At 39.3% G+C, this 22,538-nt stretch overlaps 1 protein-coding gene across 15 annotated transcripts in view; it reads right to left on the reverse strand.

Annotated features, from left to right (window-relative positions):
- The window catches only part of ROBO2 (roundabout guidance receptor 2), a 1,069,237-nt gene that overhangs the window by 150,540 nt on the left and 896,159 nt on the right, over window positions 1-22,538 (reverse strand). For all 15 annotated transcript variants that reach the window (XM_039387910.1, XM_039387922.1, XM_039387917.1 and 12 more), the window contains one exon: window positions 853-1,010. In XM_039387910.1, coding sequence (XP_039243844.1) covers window positions 853-1,010 — 158 coding nt within the window. The remainder of the gene's footprint in view (window positions 1-852; window positions 1,011-22,538) is intronic.

The raw sequence follows: 22,538 nt of genomic DNA on the forward strand, positions 1-22,538 counted from the left end.
TTGCTTGGCTTGAAATCATTCCTTAGGCACCCAAAGCCACAAACAATCTTCCTGATAGTACGTCCATGTTGAATAAGGTCAGCACTGAATCATTACATACAACATAAAACTTTATTGAAGGAATATCATTGGTGAAAAGCTAAGCATTTAAAAATTAGGAATGAGATGTCCTCACACCCTTAATTTATCCCAGTTGCTTGCACAGACAATGATTTAGCTCTACTCCCTTGATAAGTTAGGTATTTCTGCTGGATCCTTTTTCACTCAGTACGAGAAATGAACAGTCACAGAATTCAGTCAGTGTTACTCAATTAGTCAATACGGATTCATATTCAGGAGTCATAATTCTTTACAGTGTGACTTCAGCCTTCATTTAGAATGCACATCGAAATTACTACACTAAATACAACTTTACCAATATCATCCTAAGCTGTTGGGTTTTTTTCCCATGGAGTATTTTTCTACCTCAGAGATATGACTGAATTTACCTATAAAACACCTCTCTGATATAAAGTCTGATTTTGACAGTTCAGTGAACTGAGATGTAGAAAAGATAAGGCCAAATGGTTCAAAGACATCCACCAAGTCCCCCATCTAACCGAGCACCTTACATGACCAAATCTACAGCTGAATGGATCTCCATTGCACTGGACATACAAACCAACCCTCAGAGAAGTGCAGGGTGGAGAGCCAAACCAGAAGCAATGAACAACCTTCTGTCCTCATTTGGGAAAGCTTGGAGAGGCAACCTGCCAAAAGTCTCTGTGGGAAAAGCTATAAAATCGTAAAGTTCTGCTGCTCTCGGCCGTGGGTCCTGTGCCTGTAGACAACCAACCAGTGAGTTGTACTCACACTGATCCGCTCCTCCCTGTCATCAATGCGGACTTTATCCTTCTTCCAGTAGATGGTGGGCTCAGGGTGTCCTCGAGGCGGCTGGCACTCCAGGATGGCAGGCTCTCCAGCTGCCACCACGACATCTGTAGGGTTCTGGCGGAAGTCATCCCGTAGCACTAATGCAATAAATGAGGGAAAGAAGGAAAAAAATTATTAGATGTGATGACATTGTAAGTGGGGAAAAAAAATACATGTAGAAACATATAATATTAAACAAACAAGTCAACCTTTATTCTGTGACGAGTTAGCATCTTACATTGACTATAAAAGATCTCATAAAAGAAGCTGGTGGGTGGGTCCTTTTGTCCAACAGAGGCAGATTTCACACACATGGCTTTTTTTCCCCTTGCTTTTTTCTCCAGATAAGAACACTGCTCTGCATTTAAATTGGGAAGACCTGTAGCACCCCTTACTCTTTTTAACCTTGACAGGGTCACTTTCCATCGTTGCAAAAGTAGCATTGCAGGTAGGACGTTCAATTCTTTTCACAACAGAAAACAACGTGCTGAATATCTGCCTTGCCTGGATCTCCAGCTTCAGCACAAGCTAGGTAAAAAAGGGACAGAACCGACACTGAACTACAGAGTTACACCTTGATTAAGGCTGTTGTTGTTATCCCTGTTATTACTGTTATCACCAAATACATGCCAAAGTGATCACCAGTTCTGAAAGGTGTCAGAGAAATCAAGCTGTTACTATTGTTCTTCCAGCACATTTATTTCTTCCTTCTATATATTTAGTTCTAATATTTCTGCAACTTCGACCAGTGCTGTCCCATGACATAGAAAACAAAGGGCATTTAAATCACTGAGCTGTTTGAGAACTAAATTAGGCATCACAGGCCAACTTGTTATGTAAATCAAGCTTCTATAAGGAATCAGGTCCAACTAGCTGGCTTCAGTGTGTTAAAATGATATCCACTTCATCGTTATTCTTCCATGTGTGTCCTAGTCTCTAGGTTAATTGACATTCTTATAAACATAAAACTGAAAATAGCTCTAGATGAGCAACTGAAATAGAATTTAGGGCATTGCCCCTCCTTGAATTTCAGCTACGTATGGCTTTCATTAGAGCTTTAAAACAGTTCTCGCCCTTAATGGAACCAGGGCCCTCTGAGAAATTAGAAAACACTGTATCCTAGTGAAGGGGCAAGTCAGGAAGAGTTCAGCAGAAATCGCTCAGTCTCATTTCATAAGCAGAGATAATTTACTGCTTTCAATGTTAATAAAATGTGCCCCATTTTAACATTGGGAACAGAATATTTTTCTGTTCTGTAATAAGCCAGAGGAAAAATATGATTAATACATACAAGAATTGGTTTCTGAATAGGCTGAGGGGAGTGGGCTGTATATACGTGGTACTCAGAATGACATACAAGGTAACTTTTATAGTTCCTCATTTTGGGATACACAGGTAGATCCCAGAGGAAGGAGGGAATTAATTGGAAGTTAATTCCTTTTCTAAGACACACACACAAAAAAAGAGTGACTATCTAGGTTTCCCTCTCAAAGTATAAAACAGAAGTGAGAGGACAGAGTTGGCAACAAATGCAGCTCTGGCAAAGACCCGAAGGCTTCTTAGGTGACATACCCCATGGATACATATTTTTTCCATCAGAAAACAAAAAACTTCAAAACCCAAAATATTTCTGATTAATACAAATCACTTGTACGCTTCTGATTTGCAATAATCAAACTGACAGAAATGGAATTTATAGAACTTCAAGATCAAATGGAAGAAATAACTTATGCAATGCACTGCACAGAAACATGATGAGGATCATGGCCTGCTGACTATTTGGCAGTACAACATTTTGCAAAGCCAAGAAAGCCAATACCATGGCAATTTCAGGGAAAGAACCAAAGAAAAAGTCTTACAATATCATGGTTTTTTTAGGAAGCGTCTTCCTGTATCTCCATGGTCCCTATGATATATAAGAAGAAAAAATACTTCTAGACAATGCTATGCCCACTTTCATATAACTGGCAAATGGATAAAAATCAGCTCCCTCCATTACACACAAAATAATTGTTTTTATTGGCTTGATTCTATTCGCAATTACAGAACTTCAGTGCAAATCTGCTAGTGGAAAATCCCCAGAAAATCAGCAGATCCCACCACATAATGGCTTTATATTCCTGACTCCTAACTCCTGGCAGCAATATTAAGGACAGCATTTTCCTTGAACATTTCACTCTGCTATATGAACCTGACAAATACAGTTTCCTAGAGTGATACACAGCAAATTACATTAACTTTCTCTGAATCATCCCAGCAACTGTGTAAGGTTCCAATCAGCCTCAGAATATGAGGCTAAGAGGTGATTTGATTTTATCACATTCCTTTAGCCAAAGTCTTACTGCAAAACTGGCTTGAACGGAAGACAAAATTGATGCTACAGGCCTTGCTTAATCTTGCTCTGTACCTCAGCACATATGCGAGTGTTGAATAGATATATCTCATCATTTCCATCCAAAGCATTCTGTGTTTTGGAGAAAAACAAAAAATGGTTGGAGGAAAAAGAAATAGGGGAAAAAAAATAAAGCTGTGACAGAAAGATAAAGATAAGAGAAAAATGTGTGGAATATAAATTAAAGAAAGAAAGCAGCTCGAAGAGGAAGAGGGGGAACACTAAGTGTAGGGAGCGCGAGAAGAAAAAGCCAGGTAAAGAAAGGAAAAAAAAAGAATAAAAGCAGAGAGAAAAACAAGGTAAAGAGCAGAGGGCACAGGCTGCCATTCCTGTGATTCAGTGCTTTTAAAGCAATCTAACAATGGAAAAGCACAGACATTAATCTGATCAGCCCAGCCAATCCAGAACATCCAAACATGACCCCGAGAGAGGGGGAGCAGGGAAGAGGGGGCCAGAGTGCGAGCTGGTGAGCTTGGCTGTCCCCCTCCAGCGGCACAGGAAGCCACAGAAGAAAGGAGCGTCGACTGGAAGTTGAGTTCACACATATTAGCAGAGTAAATGGAAAAGTTGCAGCACAGCTTAGTGCATTCACCATATCTAATGGTACAATCATCTGTGAAAACAGAAAAATGATTGAGAGCTGCAGAATATTCCTCAGCCAATTATCCACAATTGCTGGGTACTTCCAGATAACTATTACTGTGCCTGAGCAGATCACCCTTTCCACACATGGGCAAGAGGCTTTTGTTCACTTGAGGAGCCAGCCCTCTTCAGGGTCCTTTTGGCAGGGCACAAACACTAATGTTTTAGAAATTCAACACAGGTGGAAAAAAAGTTCCACCAGCCTCCTCTTCCTCATCCTGTGTTCTTATTTTGCTTTATTCCAATTTTAACATAAGTTACACATCTCCCTTTGTGCCTGCGTGGGTGTTTCCCTACATTTTGGGTTTTTCCCTACATTTTGGGTGTTTCCCTGCATTCTTTACTGTGAAGGTGTTGAGGCACTGGAACAGTTCCACAGAGAGGTTGTGGATGCCCAATCCCTGGAGGTGTTTAAGGTCAGGCTGGATGCAGGTCTGAGTAACTACTGGAAGGTGTCCCCGTTCACAGCAGGGGCATTGAGACAAGATGATCTTTCAGGTCACTTCCAACCCAAACCTTTCTGTTATTCTATGATTTACCAAGGGGTGACAAAGAGAAAGATGTCTGGCACCCCTCCCTACCAACTCTGGCACTGCAGCACAGCCGGTTCGGTTCCCTTTGAAGGGCAGGATCCCAGGGGGTTGCAACAACAACAGAGAGGGGAGATGCTCCTCTCCTCCAGCCCAGCTTCAGCTCAAATGTTTAAAAAGGCAAAGCCTTGGAAGGGCAAAAGCTTCTGGATGGCTAAGCCTTGCTGTCTGGAAAGGCACCAAGGGACTGGAGCGCTGGAAAGGACAGTTAACGCGTACACACAGCCCACAGTGGTGCTGCGGACAAGAGTTTAATTAAAGTTTGATCGGTCTCTTTGTAGCTTGAAAAGCTGATGCTGCTCAAACAAGATAGATGTCTGTGAGCAGTCACGTTGGTCTTTAAGGCATGCAAAGCCCTGCACGGTCATTTCCAGGTAGCCAGGAGCGTAACCAGGGAAAGGGAGAACATCCAGCAGCAGCAGTGACGAGATAAACACGCGCAGGGCATGCACCTGCCGGGGAGGGAGGGGGAAAGGAGTGAAAAGGAGCCCCTGCTACCAAGGCAACTGCTCACCAGCACCTGCCAGCTTAGGCCCAAATCCAGGCCTCGGTCAAACTGATGCTCATAAACTCAGGGAATTACACAGAAACCGAATTAATTTCCTCGGCCGAGGCTCCAGCAATTTGTTTAAAGAAGTGGAGATAAAGCCACGATGTTTATGAGGTAGGAGGGTAGGTGGCCGGGTCAAAATTATTCTAGGCTAGATATCCATGCCTTAATCCTGCTTTCCAGTTTCCAGGCCCTTAGAAAGAAAACATTTTTATAGGATTTACATTTACATGATGATTACAAATAACCATCTGTCTGCTTCCACTTTTTCAATCTGGTCCATGTCCCACGAGCCCCCAGCCTGTGGTCAGAGCAGCTAAGCTGGAAGGAAGAAGTGGATGCCCGTCAGGAGGCTTTGGGATAATTGCATTCTTCTCCCACCAGCGCTCATCTCTCCACCTCCTCCCCCTCGGCGTGCACGGTGAACATCTGAGATTACCGGGAACAGGAGGGAGGGAAAGAGTATCTTTTTTGCCTTTTTCAATGAATGATAATGTCTTAAAACACAGCTACATCTGTTGTGCTGACTAGAGGGTATAAAGAGATATTGAGTAAATGTTAATAGGCTGCTGTAACTTGGGTCCTGGTAGTTTGTATTCCCCTTTCTATTCCATTTTGTGCTTATCTCAGGATAATATTATTCTTATACAAAGACTTTGTGCAGACACACCAGTGACAGTCTGTCACCCGCCACACACAGGTAGGTCTCCCCTGATCCAAGGCACTCCCCCACAGGCATTTTCCTAAATCCTCATCTCTCCACCACTGTCTTGGCACTTCCCACCTCTGATACATACTGATAGGAAAAACTGACATGAATTATTATGTCAAGTAAGTGCCCAGATGTCATGCAGTGGACAGATTAAAGGATTATTATACTTTAGGTAGCATATGGTGCTAAGGGGTATTTTGGAACTTGACTAATGTGTATGATCTACTGAAATAGTCCCTGAGCAAGCCAGCACTACCTGCTGAAATGGGGTGACAGAAAAAAATCAAGGGGTCACAGACAACTCTCCTTGTGAAGGATAATAATACACTTTGTTTGAAGATGCTGCTGCCCCACCTCTTTGTTTCAGCAGCTGCCTTTGTCACATTTTGTAAGGAAAATTTAAAAAAAGAAAATAATCACAACCTAGACAATAGTCTTAGGCAAGACTGTCAGGGAGCTCTTGAGCTCCCTCTGCATGGGTACAGCCTGGAAAAAGCTGCTACCTTTAAAAAAAAAAAACGGATTATAAAGAACTATACACTTTTTCCTTCTGTTCTTTTTCCCATCCTTCACCTATCTCTTGATACTGATATTGCCTAGCAGACAAGAACAGTAGCTAAATTACTATGACTCAGAATGTTCAGACTTTACCTTAAAATGAGGCCCTATACCCAAGAGAACCATTTTCAGAGGTATTAAGATATTTTCAAAGAGTCTAGTAGCTTCAACAATGTTTGATTAGTAGGGTACCTAGAAATCAAAGTGATGAAGTGAGCAGTACAGAGATTCCTGCATCAAGAAACAAAGGAGAATCTTCTTCCTTGCCAATTCAGCAACTTTCTTTGGTTTCATCCATTTTTCTCACTCAGTATTTCATGTGCTTCTGAACTCAGTAAGTTTGTACTTAAGTTAAGGATAGCTTGCTTTTTATTCTCAGACCTCAGCAAACACAAAAATGTGGAAAAAACGCTCCATTCTGACACATCCTCTAAAATGTCTGACTGCTCATACATACAGATATAGACACAGAAAGAATTTGGACTTTATGATGAACATTAATGTCTTACTTTCAGTCTGAGGTGTACCCCAACTAGCTGATTGTACAAGAGTCAGGAATGAAGGCAGACTTTTTCCTTTCTTATTTCCAGCACACACTGCAGGAGTCAGACTTTGAAATCTCTCTCCAGCAGTTAACCCAGTTAAGGGCACAGCCGACCTATTTTCCCTTTTACACAGTTACACAGGTATACAAGTGATAGTTGTTGTAGACATTAGTTTATTATTTCTTTCTGATTTTTTCAGGGCTGCTATTTGTGCTGAATTAAGCATATGCAATACAGCCTGAATACACTTACTGAAAAATGGTGTAACGTCTTTGTTTTTCTTGTGATTCATTGTGATCACTTGAATGCAATCTGACATCTCTGTAATATTTTTTTTCTGGAAGATTTTATTTGACTACTAGATAGCAGGAAGAGTGGAGATTTTTCTAATTTAGAACACAATATATTTATGTTTAAGCTTCCTGATTGAAAACAAAGTTCTATCACCTGTCTTCATTGCAATGAATTTCCAATAACCTTCTCTTTTTTGCAAACTCCCACCTCCTTCCACCAACAAATTCTGAATGCTGCAGTTAACAGTCAGCAATCTCATTACCCATCTGCTATAAATCTTCAAAAGCATCACTGTGTTTTGACAGTCAAGAAAGGCAAAGGGAAGCAATAAGCATAACCAAGTGTTCTTTATGGATGCAAATATCCTGAAGACCACATTTAAGTAATTTCAGAAATCTAAAGCTATACAACGTAATATGTTGAAGAATTTTCTCTAGGATTCAGGGAAGATTTTTTTTTTCTCTTATTCTTAAAGCATAATCACTCTTGATGAATACACTGCACAGCCTGCTAATGTTAGCAAGAGACACATTACTAGGAGTTTTATTTCATTGAAACTAAAAACCCGACCACTTGCTTAAAAGTTCAGAGACTTTCTAGAAGAACTGATACCATAACTGTAGACAACAAACTTTGGAAAATGTGCACAGTCTGTTATAAGTCTTCACATTTAACAAGGATCAGACATTTAGCAGTTTAACTCAAGTCTGAGGTTAGCTTTTACATGCTCTTCCCATCTAATGGACTACCTATTCAGAAAATCATGGGCAAGGAATTTATTTTTTCCCAGTTAAAGGGAATATGAGATGAGGAAGCAAGCACAGCTTAAAAAACACCACATCACAACCAAAACACTGTCACTTTTATGCCAGCATGTCTTCTTTGCAGCAAGAATATGGGACTAGTTTCACCAAAAGCACCAGAGGACTCTTCAAATCCCATCAACTATGCTTTTCTCCCAGCAGTGCAGTAGGGAGGATCCTACTGCACTGCCTTTAGTAAAAAAGGCAATCCTCCACAATCCCTTGTAGGCTACAGTCAAAAAAGGGATAGATCAGACTGAATAAACATTTGCTGTCCTGCAGTACAGCCATTTTTAAGTTCTAATAAGCAAAATTAGAAAAAAAACCCCAAAAACACAACTAAAGACAAAAAAACAAACCTAAACAAACAAACAGACAAAAAACCCCCATACCAACCAACCAGCCAACCAACCAACCAACCAGAAACTTACAGGAATTAGAAATACATAAACAATTTTGTAAAGCAACAACATTCAAAAAACCTCAGATGTTCCTGATATACGAACAAAATTCTGGTGGGAGCTTTTCATCATGTGCTTCAGAAGAGCACACAAGAAACTGCACTGTACATTATGAGTTTATGTGCACAGCAGAGAGATTCCCCAGAAAGCACAGATTTAATTAGTAAAGTTCAGAAACCACAGCATATGAGCATGCAGGTTTACTGTGGTGAGTACAAAAGTAGCATTGCAGCACTATGCTCAACCTAATGAGTGCAACAGAGAGTTTGACACAGCATTGAGCAAATGTGTTTTTTCTGCTTCAAACTGGAGTTGGTTCTCCTAAAACCACTTCAGCTGCTTCAGTCTCCTGGGTTTCCAGTTCAAGCCCAGCCAAGACACCTAAAAAATACATGTGCCCTCAGTAAAACAAAGGAATGAGAGCAGATGAGAATCATGAAAACAAATACAAATGAATGAATATTTCTTGTATGAGAAATATAGAATGTTATATGCTTCATTTAGCCCATATAATACAGACTGCAATCTCAGAGCTCCAGTGAAGTGTGAATAGCCTCTAATAAACTTCTTGTGTACACATGCACAACACATACACAACAGCTGGGATGCTTTCCCATCTTGGCAGGGGGTCACTGCCACATTACTGCTATACTTTAGCCACATTAGGCAAAGCATCAAACAAAATAGGCTGTTGCCCAACACAGGAATTCTCTTCCATCCATCCCCCCTATCTCCATGCCTAACCATAGTCTCTATTTGTTAATTATGAGCTAAAACTCATCTATTCAATGTTTTGTGAGCAGGGGTTTTTTTTGTCAGGGCTTTTCTGTTGCTCCCTTCAGACGTCAGGATTGAAAACAAGATATTTGAGCAGACATAGCAAGGCATGTATTTCTCAGTGAGCTTTTGTAACTCCATCACAAGGGGACTGTGCAGCCACACTTCAGCAGACATGGAGCGCAAGGCGCATCCACAGCTGGCACATAGGACCAGTGAGAGCCGTCTGCTGCTTCCCAAACACCACACTTCTCATCCTGCAAACTGTCCTCATGTCAATGGGCCATTTTGGGGTGGTTGCCAGGTGCCATTTAAACAGGTCTGCTCTATAGGCCAGGCTGGCGTCGTGTCCTCTGTCCCAGGGACAGGCATGTCACCTCACATGGGCTCAGCAGCGGCGCTTCCTGCCAGACCTGGCCTTTATCATTCACCTTCTGAAAGGTTCCACTGCTTCCAGCTTTTGTAGAATTTGTCCCAGCAAGTAGAGAATGGAAAATGGAAATGCGTAAAACATGTCTGGTGAGACATTCCCAGTCATTTGAAGCTGGTGGAAAATCAAAGCTGAGGAAAGGAAGAACTGTGTGTGCAGGGGGTGGGACAGCAGAAGGCCTCAGGTCACCAAATATGTATGCTCACTGCTCCAGTCTCATTTGGCACCCCCCCTACAAGAGTCTACAGCAAAATCCCACCTCCTAAAATTCCTCTACAACTTGTGATCTCATATTACTTTAACACTATACCATAAATTAAAAAAGCAAGGATGCATGGGTCAATGACATTGTTCATTAAAACTTCCACTTCTACCATCTCTGAGGACAATCGAACTTTTTGTTTTTTCTTCCAGTGTTGGGGTTTTCTTTGAAGTTCCATCATGAGATTCTTCCTTCAAAAAAGGAACTTCAAAATCTTTCAAATTTAACAACTGATCAAAAATGGTAGATAATTTTTCTGGATTACCTTGAACAATGCAAAATAATTTGTCTGTCACTTGTCATCACAATATTTTGCGTAATGAATTTAAGTTTCCAGAGCTCTAGAGAACAGAAGGAGCAATGTGATATGTGGAACCTATGTTAAAAATGCTCTTAGGACAAAGTAATTTGAGTTCTGTCAATATATTACCACCTAGGAAATAATCCACAGATAACTAGATAAAACAGTAATTTTCTATGGTCTAAACACGGAAAGGAAGCCCCAGATTTGAGATTTTACGCAAAACAATAAAGAAACTTGCAATTTGCCAGAAATCTCTTGAAGCTTTGAGCTATTCCAATAGCATAAGGAATGGCTTCTCTATAATATAACTCTCCCACTCATTTTCAAAAGAGAAAAAGAATACAAGAGTTCACACTGCTCTCATTATTATGCACTGCATCGTACAAGAGAAAAGAAAAAAAATTAAAGAAGCAGGAGCAAAGACCAACCGTGATAGCCTGAAGCAACAATTTTGAAAGGGGAGCTTAAGCATTCAGAGGGAGACCAGAACCTGGGTGTCCAGCTCCAGTCACACTGTGCCTGAGACTCCAAATGACCTTCAGCTGAGTGGTTACACCAACTCCCAGACATACCGTTGAAAATATAGCAGCAGAATGTTCTGAATTGCAGTAAATGTGAAACAATCTTTTTTTTCTATAACTAGTACCACTTTCCCAAAGCACTATTCCATGTACAACAAATTCTGCATAACAGAAAAACGAACAGTACAGTGAAACTAGAAGGATAAAATAAATCTCCCACGTGTCACACATCCTTCTAAACCCTTGGTGCTGAACGTTCCTCTGGCAGTTCAGTAGAAGAGAAAATCAGGGTAACTACAGATCTGCTGATGGATTTAAAATAAGAGAAAACTGACAAAGAGCACAACTCAAATAACAGTTTACCCCAGACTACAGTGAAGAAGCAATCTGAGATGTGCCTGTAAAACAGCCTTTAACATCTGCATTACTCAACAGATGGAACAACCCTTCAGATGAAGAGCTTACTTTCCTCTGAAGTGTTTGAAAGACCTCTGTTAACCACACAATTAGAGTATAAAATCATTTTTACAATCTTTCTTCTCCCTCTTACCTCTCTTCCAATCACTAGTGTAACAAAAACCCTATTCCAGCTCAGGTACATTTAATAACTAAACATTGAAACAGGTTTAATGGGGAACCTCCCAGCACAATCAAGTCATTCATTTTCTGCCTTCTTAGCACAGAGCTTAACCAGACACACAGTACCTGTGCCTGCAGCTTCCACAGAGGAGTTAATTTGTGTACATTTACACAGATACTGTCATTCTTTGATTGCACTGGAAAACTAGAGCCTATACTGACAAGATAAAGTATTCAAGCACCATATGATAGACAAAGCACAATATTGAAAGAGGCAGATTAGATTATTAGACTCGACAGGATTGGATGCAGGGAATTTTTAGCCTGCCACAGTATTCACCTGGGATAGATTTTAGGCCAAGTAGTACAAATATTTTCTTCTATCACAATTACATTACAAAAAAATTTTAAAAAATCTCCTGTTTGGAGGATTTTTAACCCAGCTCACTCTACTGACCCAGTTCACAGCCCGGATTCATAAGCAACAGAGAGAATGACAACCTATTACAAGTGGAGAAAATAAGTGGCCAGGAGAGAATAGTACTACTTAAAGTAGATTTTCCACCAAGGAAAATGTGTTGTTAAGCTATGCAATGTACTTCCCTATATTTAGAATAAGGAATATATAAAATACAATAGCTCATATAACCAGTGGGATTTCTCTGAGACCAGGAGAAGTGGAAACATTCTGTAGTTCACTTGTGCAGCTTCAATTAAGGCAAATTGAATTAAACTCTCCCTTGAGGGGGACCTCTGTAGCTCTGCTCCTCCTTTTCTGAACAATTCCAGATGTAGGTGTGGAACATTTTCAGTTTCTCTCTGAAGAATTCCACATGCCTGGCTGTGCTGCCACATTCACACAAGGAGGTGAGCCTCTGGGGGAGAAAACATGGGGCACTAAACAATGTTCAGCCAAGAGTGGGCACATATTTGATTTTACAGCTTACTTCTGTTCACTGGGGCTTCCTTCCTTACTTAACAACAGACAAATCCACTGGAAACAATTCAGAAGACATGGACACACTTCTGCTGCTGAACAAATGGAAGTTTAGTACCGTGTGGCTCATAATCACACATTCAGTGGCACTTTGCTTTCTCCCTGTCATATCCAGAATTTATTACCTGCTTCAAAGCTCTCCTTTGCCCTTTCTTTTGAGCCCATATCGAATCCAAGGCACTAATGACTTCTGCTGTACGGAGTCACCCTTCTAATGCAAGTCTGCAGGTTCACCTCAGCACGCTCAGAGATCAGAATTGCCACTCCCGGGGCACACCTTTGGTTCTGGCTCATGCAGGAGTGACAGAGCTCCAGCAGGCCCAGCTGCTGGCCACAGTTCATGACTTTTCTTTCTCAAGCAGACATTTGCCAGAATGCCCGTTCCCCACAACAGCAGGTCAAGTCCATTTTACTGGAACTCATGAAAGCTTTCAGCCCCTTTCAGTGTTTCCCTCACCCCACTGACAGGCTGAGACATGAACAAAATACATACTGGGTTCTTTTGGTTTGTTTGGTTGGTTTTTTAAATAGCAGGTCACAGACCTATCCTATGAACAAGGGAACGCTACACTAATTCAGCACAACTAATACTTGCTTAAAACTTTAAAATTTGCTTTCTTGTTCTTCTCTAATCAAACATCTCATGGCTCTGAGCTACAACCCTTCATACTTCTTTGAATGGTTAAACAGAAATGCCAACAGACACACAGCAGTAAATTCATTGCGTAGTTGAACTTATTAAGCACTGAGAACTTTAAATCCACATCGTGCAGGATCTGAACAACATCTAAATGTACATTTGAGTTCACAATGCAGGCAGCAGAGAGCTTTGTGTGGGAATTTACCTGTGATTCCTGGGCAATCCAGGAGCCTGGACTGCCGACATTCATCACTGCTACAGTGGCCATGTCAGGAGGGCTGGCAGATTGGATTCAAATCTCTGCCAGTCCTTTTATAAAATGATAAATCCAAGACATTTATTCAGAACCTGCTTCAGATCCTACTGGCAATGGTAAATCCATTAAACTTTGCTTTCACTGTTCATGATGTTTATAAAAATAGTAGGTGGAATTACAAACCAGTAATACAAAGCTTGGTATTTTTCCTCCTCAGATGTAATAATGAGCTGGATAAGAACAAAGTTGACCCAGGGATTTCAATGCAGAAACTTTCATTGCAAACCTGAGCAGTAGTGTGCAAACCCATGTTTTTATGTCAATATAATAATAGCATTTCTATGACTATTAATAAAGTATAGATCTGCTGCTGGATTCATGGTTGAAGTGACATCATAAAATGAATTATATTTCTTCTTAAACTATATAATTAACTCTTAATGAACCCTTCCCTTTTCCCAGTAAATTCAATTTTATCTAATCCTTGGGTTTATGGTAATGTTGAGCTCATTAAAATGTTACTTAAAACTCATTAAAATGCACACTGAGAGGTAACAGCTTCATTACAGTAATATGTTGTAAAAGAAAAAAGAATGCTTTATTATCATTTAATTGTTTCCAAAATGGAATACATTTGCATAATGATGAGGTTCACAGGATATTTTCAGTAGTACTCAATAATTAAGCAGTTCAGTAATTAAAAATGCATTTTCTAAAAATAATTTTATGTTCTTGCTTACTCCCTGTTGTTTTTTTCAATTGGGAGAAGTGCTCATGTTGATAGAGTTTACAGAACTGAGCAACAGTGATACCTGAATTGACATTACAAAAAGATAACATTTAAAGACCTCGGTAAATTTCTCTTTCAAAATAATAAATTAAAATTGTCACCAATATATATTATGAATCAGACTTTCTAAGTCATACAATATCCCTCTAATCGCTTTTTTTCAGCTCCAGGGAGAACCAGGAATTATGAAGGGGCCTTTCAAGTGCAAAGCCTTGCTATCATTTTCATCATTTGTTCTTACTGTACACTAGCACAGGATAGAATACTCCAACAGAGTATTCTATCCCAGTATTGGCTGGGACCTGGACATGGCTTCAGAGCACGTCAGTGTAACTGTGAATCCTCCTGAACCCATGTTTGGAGCAGTATCAAGCCAGGGGACTGCTTATAGAGCAATGTTGTAGCTTCACCCCTGCTTTTCTCCTTGACAGAAACCATCCCAGCTCAAAGGCAAAAAGACAAAACAAGGACAAAGCTAGAGATAAAAGTTACATCTTCTCAGGAAACTCAGCACTAAGAGTGTCCATTATTTGCCATATGACATTCAGATAGAAGATATTTTGCTAACTTTAACTGCCAAAGAAGGGTTACTAGAAAAGCTGACATACCTTACCAGAAAAACTGACATACACATTCCCATTTAGATGGGAAAAATACAACTTTGAAGCCTTGAGTCATTCAAGGAGCTGTCTAATGTAATACCATTTAAGATCCCTTGAAGTATTAATTTAATACCAATCGCTGCTCTTTTCTGTGGCTTTCAAATATTTCAAAAATTTCAAATATTATTTCTACTTCTATAAAGCAGATACTCTGCATCACAACACACCCAACAGGGATTCTTCCAGCTTGTTATGACAGTTGATCAGCACGCCAAAGGCACAATCAAAAAAATGGATGCAGCAGGTTAGACACGTCAGGGTAAGGGGAACAAGAGAGAAAAGTGGTCTGTGAGCTTTCAACCTCTATATCATTAGTGGGGAATAACAGACTAGCACAAAAATAATCTAAAGGGCAAAAAATGAAGTACTAATCAGATTTAACAATTTCAGCAGCTGAAATTATTACATGTAATAGGAGAGCATTTCTGCGGTATGAGGCTGGAATGTACAAAATGAGAACAAGTTATCTGGTTTACCGTGGTTTTCCTGGGTGAGTTTGGACAACTAACTGATCTCAAGTCCCAGATGCAAATGGAATATCAGACTTCTTTTGACCCCTTCTCTGATTATTTAAATAGATCAGTCTCATCCATCTCTACAATCCCCTTTATGTATTTTCTGTAGTTCCTTGTACAGTGGTCCAAATGACAATTCTATAATGCCTACCTTAAAAGAATTTATAAAAATAAATCCAGGGCAGTTACTCAGTGAGATATCACTATGTGGGCTGAAAAATGTTGTTTAATGCAATAAGTCGGGTCATATTTCCAAATTTGCTTTTGATACTCCCTTATAAATCTAACTCTTCTGATGGAGATGCACATCACTGTTTCCACAGTAATTTACATCTCATGTTCTCAGCTATTTCGAAAGAAAACAAATAATGTGTCTTTGTAGGCAAGTAAACAATCTCTCATTTTATCTTTATTGCACACACTAGCAGATAAGTCATTTCTATCAAACACTCAGCAAGATGGAAATAAATAATTCTGAAAATAAATAACTGGCATAATAAGTATTAATGTTGAAAACCCTCTCCATTGTATTCCCTTGTATTGAGTAAGTAAAAATAAATTAGATACCATAAATATAAAGCAGAAGATAGATGGTACACTGAGGGGAAAAAAAAATAATTACCTATTATATTTACTAGTTTTCTCCAATATAAGCACTGTGTAAACTGAACAACCAGCAACAAAGGCTGTTAAAAAAAACCCAAAAAAACCCTTTAACACAAGCAACATGCTGCTGTGAGCCCAAAGAAGAATTTCAACCAACCATTCCAGATTATTCTTTAACTTGTACCAAAATAACTCCAAGATACAAGCAGTGTTTTGTGCTATCTCGGAGTGTGACACGATGGTTGTTTAAACACATCAGATATTTTCTTGTTAAAACACTGTCTAATGCATTCTTATTTAGTGCCTCCCTGCTGAGGTTATGCTACATGTTGCTGTTTCCAAACAGCTGATGGCTTTCAGCTAATGAATTTATTTCTCCAAAGGACAACTGAATACCTTGTGGGTCATATAAGGAAAACAGACAACTTGAATAGGAATTCCGGGGGTTTGTTTTCACTTTTACTCCATATCAAGACTAAAGACATCTCAGTCATACAAACTCTATGCCAGTGAAAAACATTTGTTCAAAAACATATGAAGTCCTTCCATTGCCTGCTTGGAATTCATCTCAATCATAATTGATGGCTCCTAGAGTGGAAATACATATCCTGACTCAGTTTAAGACTCAGACTTTGTCTTTACTCAAAACAAAACCTTGGAAAAGGAAAGATGAACTGTATACGCCCATATCTCATCAGGAAATCTGTAAAATAATAATGGGAAAAAAATCACACAAAGAAGAAAGAAAAGAACTGCTCTCCCCCCCCCAAAAAACCTAAAACCCCAAGAAACAAAAAAACCACAGAAAGAATCACAAACTGGGGTATGAATTGTGTTTTGAACTCTATGACTACTACAGTTTATATGTTTCTTTTATGAAACACCTATTCTTACACCTCAGGAGTTAAATGCCAGTGGTATTCAGCATAACCAATGAAAACATGGGTGCTCAAGGCCACACACCTCACCGGTGTCCCCCAGAGCAATATATTGTTTCCCAGCTGCTTGAGGTTTATACATAATCACAGGGACAATTACATCATATTCTACTTAATTCTTCAAATACCTTCATTTTTCTTGAATATTTAGAGACTCTCAAGTTTCCCAAGCTGCACAGTACTAAAAATTTCTACGAAAGGGAGAATGTCCTCAACTCGGCCCAAATCACGAGTGGGGTTATCCAAGATTAGAGGATGCTCTGAAAAATGACTGCCCAAGACTTTTGAAACACTGATTTCTACTGTCTTTACCATCTGTCTAGATTTCTTCTGCTAAATTCATAGTTAGTGAGGCTTTCAGACTTTGTAAAATGTCATATCTTGCAGAGATTTGTTTTAGAAATGGGGGGAAAAAATTAGAAAAAGGGAAGGAAAGAGAGAGGAAGGGAGTGGCAAATAAAGGAGAAAGCTAGTCTGGCTATTTTTGCCGGTTTTTATTTAAAATACTAAAAATCACCTGTTCAAAGTCTCCGTTCTCCACCCCCTAATGAGAGTTGTTAGTAAAAAGAAGCAGTCCAGCCCACCCCCTGACGTCTTTAATTGACTTCATAGCGAGTGTTATCAAGAGCTACTGAAGCAGTGCTAATGGTGCCTGCAGATTGCTCACACATGGCATGGCTGGCATTCCTTGGACCTTAAAAGGGCTAATAGGAGACTGTAATCTCCACTCAGCATGGCAGCAAAGACCACGAGTGATCTGGAAAACACAAATAATTAGAAAGTATCTTCCCGAGAAGGAAGGGAGGTGGAAAATGAAGATAAAGCCGGTACCCAACCACGGAATCTCCTAACTTTGCTATCATGGAACTTCTGAAACAACAGAGTATTATTTCAAAGAGAGTGAGATTCAATAACTAAAGGAATAAATCCGTTTCACCCAGAAATGTGGGCTTCTAATTCTGTCACTGAATACTTCATAGAGAGATGTACAATAGGTGTTATAGAGAGAGGTAGCTTTTAAGATTTTTTTTCTGTCAGCATTTCTCCAATAACTTCAGTAAGACACCTGAACATCATCATAACTTTTACTAACGTTAGTAATGATAACCTGAACTTTGGGAATCTAAAATGTTTTCATACTTAAGACCTTGAAACACTTCACAAACTCTGAGCAAGCCTCACAAACAAACCAACACAAAGCCTGCAGGTAGCCCAGAGGAGCTCTGCAGAGCAGCTGGGATACATGTCCCCTATCCTTTGCTGCTCTGGTAAATCCCACTCTTCCTACCATACTGTACCTATAGCAACAATGCATAAGTGGTAACATAATTGGGAGGGCAGGATCAGTGCTTGTGGTCTCTGCAGAATGCAGCAGTGCTGATCAGGAGGAGTATCTTGACTGCAGAGAAATGTCTTTATATTAATTTTCAGGAAACTAAGGTAATATATATTAATTAAGGAGAGCAACAGGCATATTTTTATCCTATAGATATTCCTAAAATATTTTTAATAATTAAAATATTTTAAAAATGTATTTTCAAGGAAGATTAGGCAAGACAGAAAATCAGCCGTGATTTCAACTTGATTGCCCCACTGTGAAGGTAGTGATTAATGAATTAACCTTTATGAAAAAGAAACTAAAGATACTGTGGGCATGATGTCTCCATTTAGCTGTAGAGCAGCTGATAGCATACAAATACACATTGATAAAGCTGGACCTCCCTGATGGAAAACACTGCCCCTGACTTATGTGAATTGTTGGACGTTGTTAATGAAACAGGGGGAGATTAGGTTGATATAACTTACTTGGCTTGACAAAAGCCTGTGATAAGATACTTGACAAGAAACTATTAAGGAAAATAAATAGGTACAGGGTAAGAGGTAAATTCTTGTTGTGGATTAAAAATTAGCTAGGTGATAGGAAACAAAGAGTGGTAATTAATGGCTGCTTCTCCAACTAGAGAGAAGTTAAGAGCTGGGTACCTCAGGGATCTGAAACAGGACAGGTGTTCAATACATATATTAATGGGTTCAAAGTGGAAATACACTGGAAGTAAAGGAAAATCAGTGAACAACACAAAACTATCTTCCAATGGATAAACATGGCTGAGATATGCCACAAGGGTCCATTCGAATTGAGATGGCAACACCGAAACAGCAGATAGCATTTAATTTTATATAAAGATGAAAGGTATATACATTTGGGAGGGTTGCTGAAGGTCATCCCTGTGCTCCAAATAGTTCTGGTGTAACAATCTAACTGGATATAAAGGGGTGAAAAAGTCAGGAAAGATAAAAGAAGTTCCAGAACTACCGCAGCCTGACTTACAGTCAATTTAGATTATTTCTGAACTCCAAAATAGTACTTTACAATTGACACCCAAAATTTCAATTGTTTTTTTTTGTTCAAATACTTGTGCATTGTACCAGCCTAATCACTATACAAAAATGAGTAGAACTTTACACAGCATTTTATTTTCAGTAAATACAGTTCAACCAGCTGTGTTCATCCCTCTCTCTGGCAGTGCCAAAAGTACCATACAATTACCAACATCTGTTATAAGTGCTTTCCAAATTTGATTCCAAAAACATGTACTTCTGTCTCCTGCCTTGAATTCAAATATAAAAAGACTAAAGCACAGTACAAACAAAGAATCTATCAAATACCAGCTGCAATTACAGGGCACAGCTAGAGAGACACATTAAGAACTGAGTGTAACACATCCCAGTGTATTTACATTAGTCTAATCTAGCAGGCCCAGTCAGCTCCCCAGGCAAGATGAATAGCATGAGTTTTAGCACTCAGTAGCAACCCTGGAGTATTTGCCAGGAATCCTGGGAGAGTTTACATCACACTGCTACCATCAGCTAAAGCCTCTGTCATCCAGACATACCCAAAGAGGACAGCTGGACGGAGGCTGCTTGTTTAAAATTTAGTGCAGACAGTAAATGAAGTTACAGTACCAATTGCACAGAACACATCCAACTAGCATTAACTTGTTTGATTAACATTTCAGTTTTATGGCCACTTGGAGCGATGACCAAAGCTTAAACTGAGTGAATTTTTATCTACGCTTCTCCCAAAATACTTCACTGTCTCCATATTAGATAGTTACTCATGAAAAAAATGATGCTACTATCCTTTAAACCATAATATATGAATAATTTCTCCACTGTACCTCTTTATAGTCATACAAGTAATCTTGACAGTGCACCTACCCACCAGTAATCTAAGAGTTTGGAAGGACCAAGGAGGTGGAATTAAATTGGGTGCACTGATCAGATATGCAAGAAAACTGCTTGTCTAAAGGGCCCAAATAAGTTCTCTAAAAAAACCAGAGCTCCTCCTAAAACAAGACTGCCAATGCTTCTCCACATGGAAGTAAGAGTCAATTTAAATCATCTGCAAAAAAATAATTTCTTTTTAGTTCTTTTCAAATAAAGCTTTCCCTCCAGAAATTAAACACCCAGTTATACATGTGTCAATAAAAATTCTGGAATTCTCCAGCCATTTAGGTTACCCTAATTGCCTCTGGGAGCACAGTGCTCACACACACTCTCCCTTCCCACTGCCCCATTTTCATGCACGCCTGATGACATAACTTCATGCTCCAACCTGAATTGCAGTGTAACCCTCTAACCCTTCTTCCCTCTACTAAGTATGTGCATCCAAAATTCCAGTAGAGTGGGTCCCAGCCTCACCCTAACATCACCTTGCACCCGCTTGCATGTAGCAGCTCATCTGCTTTTTCCAAAATCTGTGGCTGTGCTCTGGCAGTGCAGTGACATCTCCACTCGCTGTTGCCTAAGCAGGAGGGTGGACACGCTGAAGAAGAGGCAGCCTCAGGGTAGGGATCCAAGGCTTCCCTGATTGTTGTACTGCATCTCCAAGTGCACAGAGTGGATACTTTTATTGCCCATGCAGATAGCACAAAGAAGTAGGTGAGACTGGGAAAGGAAAACAGAGTGAGAACGGCGTGGTAAGAGAAGCAAAGGAGACAAAGAGACTCCTCAGCAGGGTATGTCGTTCAACCTCGTTTGAAAAGGCTAATTTAAGGAGCAAGTGACAATGTGAAAGTAGAGAAAATCAATCCTGGTTTTGTCAAGGTTCCTGTCCAAACTCAGAGTGAACAGTACCTGCTGCACTGGGGTGATACGTTAATACAAGACTGACGTATCAACATCCATGTTTGTACAGAATATTTTCAATTAGCTTAGCACATCACCTTCTCAGTATTTTTTCCTAATGTTTTAATGTTTATTGAAATATTTTAATACCGTTTTTTCTTGTATAATTTAGCAAATACTCTTCTCTTCCAATGGAGCTTGAAATTAGTATTTTTTTCTTCCTGCTATTTACTGTTTCAATTGAATGAATGGGTCTGTGGGTGTTTTTTTGTTAATTGTGTATTATTCCTGATCACTTTAAAGAAACATATAATGGAATTGTTTTCTTTCAGGAGGGAAAAAGAAAAAAAAACAGTAACATACTTTATCTTAACTCAGTATTTAGAAACCAAAAACCTGTCTCTGCCATGGAAAAGTGACAAATGTTCAAGATTAAGCCCCTGTCCATTTTGTATCTTACACTTATTTCACAAGGACCTTTGACTTAGACTAGAGACTGTCTCTCGTACTTAAATTAAATTCTTTCTCCATATTTAGTATAATCATTCAAATATCATAATATCCACTTGGCCCTTGAAGAAATCACCAGGGAAAAAGAGGAACAACAGTAAAGGAAAGGATAAAAACCTGTTGTAGATTCTTGGGGGAGAAAAGACTTGTTTTGACACTTACCCAAATACCCTCAGCTTTGCTTTACATCAATATTTAGATTCTTTATCTACATGTTATGACCCATTTAGTTAAACGTTTTGCTGTAAACAAATAGCTTTCTGTATGATAAGCCAGTATTGTGAACTTCACTGTGAGAGACATTCAGTCTCTATTTTTGAGAAGTCATAAACATTAAAAAATACTTTGTTGTAAAAAATAACTCAAAAAACAACTCAAACCAAACGTAACTAAAAACTACAAACTTATTAATTTTAGCATTTCATTCCAAGCATCTTGCCATTACTTGAAAGATTTTAAGCCTGCCCAAACAAGTAGTCTCAGATGCTTTGTGTTAAGCAGCTGAGTCAGCAATTGCCATGCTCACAAAATATGACAGTACAATTGATTATTGCCTCTTTTTCTTTTTGTGCCTCCCAGATAACTGTTTTCCTTTGAAGTTAGAGGCCAAGAGATAAAACATCTGTTATCCTCCAAAGCACTCTTTTTCACTGGGGGTGTTCCCACGGCCAAGGAAATTGCGATGTAATTATTATTTTGTTCCTAATAATTAGAAAATTGTTAAATAGATGCTGTAAGTATAGAAAAGCTTTCTTAGCATGTACAGATATGAGGAAGTATATTGGATTTATTCACTCTTGTGCTAACTTTGAGGGGATGTTGAGCTAAATGGCAGCATTGAGCTAAAACCAGTCAAACATATACTGATGTATGCGTTGATCCTGTCCAACTAATTAAAGGATGTATAATGTATAGTAAACCAACAACACTTTATTTACAGGAAAAGGCACACAATTTTCCTCTTACTAAAGTTAAATATGATAGTACTGTACTGAAATCAGAGGAGCAACCCTTCATAAAATGGACAAAAGTGCAAAGGAGAGCAGGGCACAGGAGCTTTGCGTGTGTGCCGTGTTCTGTTATGCAGTACTGCAGCAATACTCAGGAATGTTCTGCATATTAGGCCACATGTGACATGAAGTTCTGTTGTTCATGGAAAAAACA

This window comes from Pipra filicauda, unplaced genomic scaffold, assembly GCF_003945595.2.
Source record: "Pipra filicauda isolate LSUMZ 115617 unplaced genomic scaffold, ASM394559v2 scaffold59_size3379749_pilon, whole genome shotgun sequence".
In the NCBI taxonomy this organism is placed as follows: domain Eukaryota; kingdom Metazoa; phylum Chordata; class Aves; order Passeriformes; family Pipridae; genus Pipra; species Pipra filicauda.